Consider the following 9,066-nt stretch of genomic DNA (forward strand, 5'->3'; position numbering starts at 1 on the left):
TTGTTATTTCTTCGATAAAAAAATATGTATATGATATATATCAGAGAGCAGTATATATAGAGTGCACTCTGTATGCATGCTCGATGCTACATGCTAAACAACTGAAAGATCTACATTGGATACATTGTTATGTCTTAAATCAAAAATTCCTTCATTTCGTTCAAAGATTCATACATTTATTTAGCCATAAATATATATAGATAAACTTTGCTTTGTGAATAAAAAGAATATGGGATGCTTTCTCTGAGATGAATGTGTTGAAAAAATGATATCAAAAACAAAAACTAACTCATGAGCACCTAGATCATATAATGAGGATTGCTACAATTAATATGGATGTTGATTTTTTTTTAAATAGCTTAGAATTCACGAGCAAATTATAGTAATTAGAGTTATAATATGTATCAATAAAATTATTTAAATGTCAATTACTTATCATGTTTGTATCATTTACTGTCCAATTAAAATTAAAGCCAATGCTCCATGAGTGTGGCTTGTGAGATAATCTCATCATTTCATTTTAGTTAACACCCAAAAACTGTTGAGAATCCCTGTTCTAAAGAATAAATGCAACTCTTGCCTATCATAACTTATCCCACAGATTTGAAAAAACAAAAACATATAATTAACTCAAAAATGTCTATGAAATATTGGGCTGTATGTAGTGTTGATTACAAGGAATTATGGAATCGAATTTGAGAATCTTTTTTTAACTATTTCCGATGGTTTTTTGGTAATTTCGTGGAAATTTATCGACTTTAATATGTTTCCCTAACTAATTTGAATATTAAATAACAAATGAGCTTCTATAAGTTGAGTATAATCTGATCTATAGATGCAAAATCAACCAGTTTCGCTTACTTTTAATATTTTTCATCCCATTGTATTGGTGCTCAATTCAAAATACTCTATGGAAATCATTATTGGTAGTAAATGATACGGCGCTGCCTGGAGCTGCTAAGTAAACTCTTAGAATTTACAATAATTGAAATCGAAAAAATCTTTGATTTCTCTCCAGAATAAATCAAACTACTATAATAACTTTCGGAAGATTTCGTTTGATTGCAAGAAGCTATTTAAACATATTCAGAAAGATATTTTAGTCTCTTTATATGTGAACAGATGATTATCCATACTAAAAATAAACTTTCTAAACTAAACATGCAAATCATCTAAAATATGAGAGAGAATTTTATAGAAAAAGTCCTTGAGATTGTTTAGTCTGAACTAATAAACCTCATTCAGTATTTTCATGATTTTACTTATAAAAAAAGGATGATTTTGATTTGTCATTAATAAAACAAGAGTTGTCTATCTTACAATCGAGATGGTGAGAAGACTTTTTTTCAAGTTTCGTAATAAAAAAGTAATGGAAGCTGTAAACTTCAACTTCAAAAAGCCAAACTTATCCATTAAAGCTTAAGGAACTCTTATATATTAAAACTGCTACCAAAGTAACTGATAATTTATTTTGAGCTAATAAGGTAGTTAAAAAAGCTATGTCTTTGTGTGATCAAAGTGGAGATTTGAATGAACCTTTAAAAGAGACACTCTTAACTATTACACCAGTCTTATAACTTTTTCTACTAAGCTATGGAATCGACTAGGAGATGATATTTTTCATAATTTACTATTATTACGCGCAAATGTCAATTTAAAGGATCTCAAAACTGAAATATAAAGCTTATTTGTGTCGATGATTTTTAAGGATTCTCTATTGTATCCATTCCTTGGAATCCTAAAAAGATCGATAATCTATGATCACTAGCTGTAAGTACATATGTATCAAGTAAAAAAACTGAATCGGCATTTTATCAATTTCTTAATTTTTGGTCAAGATTGTTTTTATGTGAATACAATACGTTTCCTCTGCTAATGATTAAGACAAGACTGAGTGACGTAAATAAGTAATAAATAAATCATAAAACCTATCAAAATTGCAAGCACACATATTATGGAAATGGGGATATTTTATGATCCACATGTAATTACTTAAGTGTGTCAGTCAATTCTATGGAAAAATAGAGGGAAATGATGACGAAAGTATATAAAATGTATCAGTTCATTACCTGCATGTGTGGGGGTACTATTATTATAATACATTAATTCAACACATTGCTAGCTAGGATTTCATTATATGCTTCATAAATTGATATTACATATTATGTATTTGCTTAACGACAAGTCATCACTTCCCGTGTTTGCTTTTGAATTATAGCAACGCAATCCTCAAGTAATTTATATTTCATATCAAAGGGAAATACCAAGGAGTGAGTCTGGAGTGAGGAAGTGTCCACAATCTACAAATGCTTATTTGCTTAGAGTGTGTCGATACAATGGGCCTCATGGTTTAAAAGTTGTCCTTTCAGTCAATCCCATCGAATCCTTTGAACAGAACACAAAGGGAAACCAAAACAGGGTTTCCAAAAATAATACAATGTTCAAAACAGTGATTTCCTGCCTACCTTTATTCCCTGTCATCCTTTCCCTAAGGTTTCCTCCACCAATGAATAGACCATCATCAAGGATTCTAACAGGAGAAGAGACACACAATTCCCACGGACAAAGAGCACCCGCTCCAGAGCAACAAATCAGCAGTAATATTCCCTGGAGACTCGAAATAGAGGAGGGTAGCCTACTTCATGGAACTCCGGGCCAAAGAGTCAATATTCGGATTCGACTCACAAACTTGGAGTCCATACAACGATATTTTACGATGGCTGTTGAAGAAAGTGGAGTAGGGTCTTATCGATTCGTAGAGAGTCAGAGCAATTCTGAAATCTTAGTTCCGGGAGGGGAATCCAAAGTATTCACACTCAATCTCAGAGTCCCTGAAAATGTTGGGAGAGGACGTAGAACACTCATCCGAGTAACTGCCTCCGTTGATAATCCCAATTATCTCATTCGAAGTACGCCTACTTTCAATTTACAAATATAGAATATAGGTACTAAGTAGTTCCATAAATTCCAATTTTATCTTCCTTAGTTGCTTCAGGGGGAACGGAAACTGGAGTGCGAACGAATTTTGTGCGAATGAAAATTTCTTTCCTTGGAACCAACTCATTCAGTGATGCTCAGAAACCAAGAATCAGGAGTATTTCTCAGAGTTCCGTGGAAATGCAATGTTCTGACATTGAAGAATGTGACTCCAAGACCTGGAAGGCCATTTTCCTCATTTCTGTAAGGCCTTTTTCTTCAAGTACAAGATTTTCACACGCAAATATCTATTCCTTTCTTAGGATAGTGAGTCAGGGATAAAATCCATTCAAACAGACCCCTACATTGACTTTATCTCAGGATCAAGGAGATTCGTCCATAGCAAATATATTCTTGGAGATCCAAATGAAGAAGTTCGAATTGTGATGAGTGGTAGCTGTTGTGAAAAGGAGCTCTCCGTCACTGTACAAGATGGCTTTGGTAATTTAGAGTCCCGTTCTGTTCTTCTAGAAGGGGATTCATCGTCAAATATGGGGCTGAATGGAACAGAGATTTCCATCATTGTAGTGTCAATATTACTTTTACTTGTTCTCGTCATTGCATTAGTTGTCATCATAGTCATAAGACGTAAAAGAGCGGCAAATCTCCAGGAAATAAGAAGATTTTCAAATTGATGCAATCGTCAGATATTGTAGTATTCAATATTTAACATAATTTATTTATATATAACATGTAATGATGACTTTAATGAAATCTTGGACTTTTGTATGTATAGTAGTATCTGGACAGCATAACCCCAAGACTTTGTCAGCAATATTATCATACGAGTTTATGACTCTTTGAGGCCTTAGATATATTGCTATTCCATGTGTATCTATGTCATTTATTAGACATTAGCCTAGTTTATTAATTAAGATTTTTAAACTAATCTTTTGTTATTTTCTGTTAGCATGAGTACAGTTATAATATTTATTTTTTAACATAGAGATGTGATGCTCAGTTGAGGACTTGAATATATTTACACATAGCCTCTAGTGAAGCTACAATTGTCTTTCATAAGTAAATTGTACCAGTGGCAATTTAATTTTCTTACAATGCGTCATTTAATATTCACAACAATGGTCATTTTAATGACTAACTATACATTGAAACTATCATTTCATTTTCATCACTAAAAATTACATGGTTATAATGTATTCATGAGTAATAAAACTGTGGACATTTGAACATTAATATTGTATATGCCACAACATACTTATATTTTAGTTATTTTGTATGAAAATAATCACAAATGACACCATTAACATATCGATCATCCATGGAATATTCAATTATTCCATTATACTCATTCAAAATACTGTAAAACCTTCATTTAAAGTTGATATCTTATTTTTTGGTTGCAAATTGTCAAATTTGCTTATACAAGTTGCAACTTGTACATAACATACAAGAGGGTCGTTTGTAATGTCCGTGCAAAGTCCATGAGATGGCACAACTGGCATGTATCGAGGTTATGTTTAGTTAGTAGCATCTCTTGGAAGAACACACATCAACTTTTGGCCAGATCAGTACACTTTTTTCTGTTTGGTATCGTTTGAATCATGTAATCAAACGAAAAGATTATGGAGATTGTCTTTTGGATTTGTTAGAAATAATCCACATTGACTAACTGGAAAAGGGTAAAACTATTAGATGTAATTTATTATTCATCGTTATTGTACCGTTTGAAAACTGAACTGTAAGAAAACACACACAATTGCTAACAAAACAGTCCTTTTCCATCACGACAATGCACCAGCTCACACCTCAGCAGTTGTGCTCGCTAAATTAATGTAAATAGGGTTCCAACTCAAGATACCTACAGCACTAGCAATCTCACACACCTTCACTCTTCTGTCATCTATCACCATGCCATGGATTTTATCAATGGTTTCTGGAATAGTAACCTCAACAGGGCGTCCAGAACGTTCAGCGAGAATATTGTAACCACTTATAAACCGTTATAATCGAAGATTCAGAGTCCCCAAAATGTTTATCAAGCTTATTTTTAGTCTCCTGAGGCATTTTGCCTCTCATAGAGTAATGTTTAATCAACACGCATAATTCTTTTTTGATAATCACTTGATTCAAACTAATGCCAAACAGAAAGAAATAGACTGATCTGGGTGAAAGTTGGTGTGTGTTCTTCCATGATTTACTACTAACTTAACATAACCCAAGATACACGCCAGTAGTGCCATTTCTTGGACTTTGCAGGGACTTTTTAAACAATCCTCGTATACATCTATGTCATAAAATGGAATGATGACCGTTATTTAAAGATGAGCTCCAGTCATTGAGCTCTTAGTTTAATGTTATTAAATAGGAGAACTATAATATCCTTATTTCGTCATCTTTCTGCTTTCTATAATTGTATCTTCATTATTTTACTCAATTATATACATATACATATATTACTTTTAAGAAAACATATTAGTTCTAACTCCATACTTAAAAATATACACAAACATTTTCCAAAATAATTTTTGAATTCTTATTTATTGAATAGAGGTTTTGGGTTTGTACATTTTAGCTATAATTATATTACTCCTCTACAGAAAGAGAAACATGTGAGGGGGACATCCCACTATCGTCATGAATAGGTAGAGTCAATAATTTAATGCCGGCCATATTCATATTTATAAGAACTTCATGGTTGTAGGTTTGATTTCAGTGCCAAGACCTAGTAAATGCTCAGCAGTAGAAACAAAATTTTCTGTGATGGTTGGGAAATGATTATATGGAATGGATTTCTCTTTGCAGAATTGGCGAACAATGGGGGCTACCGTGGGGTAATGAACATGGCACATCCTTGGGAATAAGTGATGTTCTATTTGATAGTTGAGACCTCCGTTGAAGAAGCAAAGAAGTTTACCCCCTACGTTAGAGGAACATGCAACCTGTTGAGAGGAATTTGTTCGATGGATTTAAGGCGTAAATTGACATCATACCTGTTTGTAAATGAAGGACTTTGTTTTTGTTTCCCCTTGAGTATGATGGACTCCAACATAGTTATGACTTAGAATGAAGAAAAAAGCCACGTACTGCCCAAATGTACCCATTAAAAGAAAAATATTTAAGACGGTCCAAATACTAGGAACACGAATAATTGGTATGATGTACATTCTCAGAATGAGCAACATGGGCCCCAGAGCCTCTAACTTCCAGTATTTCTGTGCGAGAGTAGAGAGGGACGTAAAATGCATTCCTTGAATCACGTTACTCAAAGTGAAGAAGCTCACAGTGACCCCGTAGAGATTGATTATCATAAAATAATAAATATATTGAAGGCCATGGATCTTGAGAAGAGGCTTCAACGGATTGAGACGATAAAGTGGGGTTCCATCAATGTCTGGATCTAAATCTACATCGTTTGTGTAGATGTGATGTTGTACGTCATGCTGATGAACCCAGTCAACTGAACTGTGACCAATAAAGTTCATGGATAGTCCTGCTAGACGATTTAACCATGGTTTGGAAGAGACTGCTCCATGGTTTCCGTCGTGTTGAATATTGAGGCCGATAAGGGCATAGCATAAGCCTAATCAATGAAAAGGACAGCAAATTACATATGTCAAAACAGACATGCTTATGAGGGATTACCAATCGAAGAGGCATAGTACCATGTGTAAGCCCCTGTATAATGCATATTGTATTCCAAAAATAATGTGATAATCATTAAAGCAAATATTTTGACAAAGTAATGCCAGGGAGCGAATGTTTTATGCCGAGGGATTACTCTGTGAACACGTCTACATAGTTCGAGATAGTCTTCATCCACGTCACGGATATCTTTCTCGGATACTGTTGGATCAATCCCCTCTAATGCAAAGGAGACCTATGAGGAAACTCAGAGCAGAGATAACATTAACCAATGTCAAAACTTCTTTGATGAAAAATCCCTACCTTGTTATGTGGAAATTTCTTTCTATGATATGACAAAAAGGCGGTCGTTGCATCACGCCCTGCAAATGCTTTGACAAACAATTTCCCTCCCGGATGAATTCTTGCTAATTCTTCTGCATCGTAGATTTTATTCTCGACTTGAAGACTATTTTGACCAATGATAGGCTTTGTTTTACTCTTGGTGTCTACCTTTAAAGTCTCTATCGTCTCGGTTGTTGTGATTGAGGGTGCCATGACGACCTGTCAGACGAGGGATCAAATACTCACTGCTTTAATCTTCTATAAAAATGCTGAATATTTATCTTAAATTTTGATATATGCTTTTATTTCGTGATGAGAAAAGGTTATTGTGAACAATTTTGGACATTCTAGCGTGAGATGATTATGCAAAATTCTCACTTATATAAAATATGAAAATACAGAGTATAAATTAATGTCATCCCTCAAGCTAATGATGCAATCCTTTTGTAGTATACTTGATCATAGCCTGTATACACGGTATATTCATTAAATATTTATATCAAAATTTAGGAATTAGTATGAATGAGAAAATGTAAAAAAAAAACAATTATAAATATATACCAAGTTTAATATAAATACAAGGTTAGACCATCATATAACTGGGTTTGCCAGAATTTTCAATTTGATGTACCTTGTCGACTACAGGGCAAGACAGATAGATTTAGACTTAATAGAGAATAATTACAGTATATTAACACCATATAACACTAAAAATTATATGATTAATGGTATTAGTCTTTGATGTCACTATTAAAAAGCGTGGTGGAAGTCAAACATCAGTCGGAAAAGCGTTTTGGTATAAGTTTTTATTTCTATTAGCCTTGGGTTTATAAGAAGTGTGTTCAAAAAGTAAATGACTTTTCAAATTTCGCGGGAAAGGTACATTTGGGATGCTCCATTTTTTTAATTTTTTTTAATGTTAGTACACTCCCTACGAACATATATTTAGTGTTTCAGCTATATAATATGTTTAGTTTGTTTGTGAGAGACATAACAGGTTAAAATTATTTTGCATTTTACAGGATTTTTTGCTATTGAATAACATGGATCAGCGAATTTGTATCAAATTTTGTGTAAAAATGAAATGAAGAGCTCCAAAACACTTGAAATATTGACAGTGGCATACGATGAAAGTGTTCTGAGTAATAAAAAAAAATGTTTACAGATGGTACAAACTCTTCCAAGATGGTCAGGAAGATACCAATGAGGAGCCTCGCTCTGAGCACCCAAACACGTCAACGACAGATGAAGATATTGAAGCAGTAAAGAACATTACTATCAGAGAAGTTGCTGAAGTTATTGACATTTCTATCAGTTGGCTCGTGCTATACAATTTTTTTTGCAGTTAATGTCTGAAAGAGTAAACATATATTTGCAGGAAGTGTACTAACATAAAAAATAGAGACACTGAGCATACGATTTGTAGCATGTTGGCGAAATTTGAAAAGTCACCTTACTTTTTGATCACACCTCGTACATGGTTGAAAGACCATAATGGGTCCGATTTGAGTTTCATAACTCAAATAAAGTTAAAACTAGTATTACAATTATTGAGTATCTCAACATGTACTATAAATTTGAATACTCAGCTTAAAATTGACCAAAATATGCCTCTATAAAAATTGGGTTGTGTACTTATATGTATTATGTAAAATAAATATATGAACATTTATCCCCCTCTTGATATATTTTCAAGATATCGTTTAGTGTTAACACACCGCAATTGTAGTAATTATCAAAAGAATATTAGTAAAAAATTTATAAAAGTGGATTACATCACGCAACCTTCCATACATAAATACAAAGGGGAAACAAAATGCCTTAAAATTTGAATATTTTTTAAGGAACTATAACAAGAATAAGATGGGGCTGGGCTAGGCAGAACGGTTTGTGGAACCAGGCTGATTTTAAATAACATATTAAGGAGTGATTGATATAAATATCAGATGATGCTATGTTTAAAAAAGAAACCGGGAATTATCATCCTCGTAATTTAAAGAGGGATTTTCAGAAGAACAGCTTAACTGCCACAACCTTTTCTTAGACTAGCTACAAACCGCTTGATAGTGAAGAAATAAACCCTTTCGATGTACTGGGCGCTCATGGAGGCCCAGGTCTTGTTGATGGACGTCTTCAGGGCACGGGTGTTGTTGTGGGTTGTCC

The 9,066-nt window shown here is 33.5% G+C and overlaps 2 protein-coding genes across 3 annotated transcripts; one reads left to right on the top strand and one right to left on the bottom strand.

Annotated features, from left to right (window-relative positions):
* The first annotated feature begins 2,059 nt into the window (after window positions 1-2,059).
* On the top strand, window positions 2,060-5,459 carry LOC121124370 (uncharacterized). The gene is made up of 3 exons (XM_040719524.2): window positions 2,060-2,909; window positions 2,987-3,180; window positions 3,240-5,459. The coding sequence occupies exons 1-3, from the start codon at window positions 2,438-2,440 to the stop codon at window positions 3,609-3,611; spliced, it is 1,038 nt and encodes a 345-aa protein (XP_040575458.1). The 5' UTR covers window positions 2,060-2,437; the 3' UTR covers window positions 3,612-5,459.
* LOC121124369 (uncharacterized) lies at window positions 5,457-8,071 on the bottom strand. Of its 2 annotated transcripts, none has more exons than XM_040719521.2 (4): window positions 6,883-8,071; window positions 6,580-6,814; window positions 5,928-6,517; window positions 5,457-5,876 (listed from the first exon to the last, which is right to left on the bottom strand). In XM_040719521.2, exons 1-4 carry the CDS (start codon window positions 7,114-7,116, stop codon window positions 5,616-5,618), a joined length of 1,320 nt encoding a protein of 439 aa, XP_040575455.1. In that variant the 5' UTR covers window positions 7,117-8,071; the 3' UTR covers window positions 5,457-5,615. The 2 variants fall into 2 exon arrangements, with proteins under 2 accessions (XP_040575455.1, XP_040575456.1); XM_040719522.2 differs by having other exon boundaries at window positions 5,457-5,854; window positions 6,883-7,173.
* Between the last annotated feature and the right edge of the window lie 995 nt (window positions 8,072-9,066).

The sequence above is a fragment of the Lepeophtheirus salmonis genome, chromosome 9 (genome assembly GCF_016086655.4).
Source record: "Lepeophtheirus salmonis chromosome 9, UVic_Lsal_1.4, whole genome shotgun sequence".
NCBI classification, from domain to species: Eukaryota; Metazoa; Arthropoda; class Copepoda; order Siphonostomatoida; family Caligidae; genus Lepeophtheirus; species Lepeophtheirus salmonis.

Coding starts and splice junctions, on each gene's coding strand:
- LOC121124370 (XM_040719524.2), top strand. CDS start 2,438: ATGTTCAAAACAGTGATTTCCTGCCTACCTTTATTCCCTGTCATCCTT. Junction 2,910..2,986: donor TCCCAATTATCTCATTCGAA/GTACGCCTACTT, acceptor TATCTTCCTTAG/TTGCTTCAGGGGGAACGGAA. Junction 3,181..3,239: donor AGGCCATTTTCCTCATTTCT/GTAAGGCCTTTT, acceptor TTCCTTTCTTAG/GATAGTGAGTCAGGGATAAA.
- LOC121124369 (XM_040719521.2), bottom strand. CDS start 7,116: ATGGCACCCTCAATCACAACAACCGAGACGATAGAGACTTTAAAGGTA. Junction 6,815..6,882: donor AGAAATTTCCACATAACAAG/GTAGGGATTTTT, acceptor GTTTCCTCATAG/GTCTCCTTTGCATTAGAGGG. Junction 6,518..6,579: donor GTACTATGCCTCTTCGATTG/GTAATCCCTCAT, acceptor TTCATTGATTAG/GCTTATGCTATGCCCTTATC.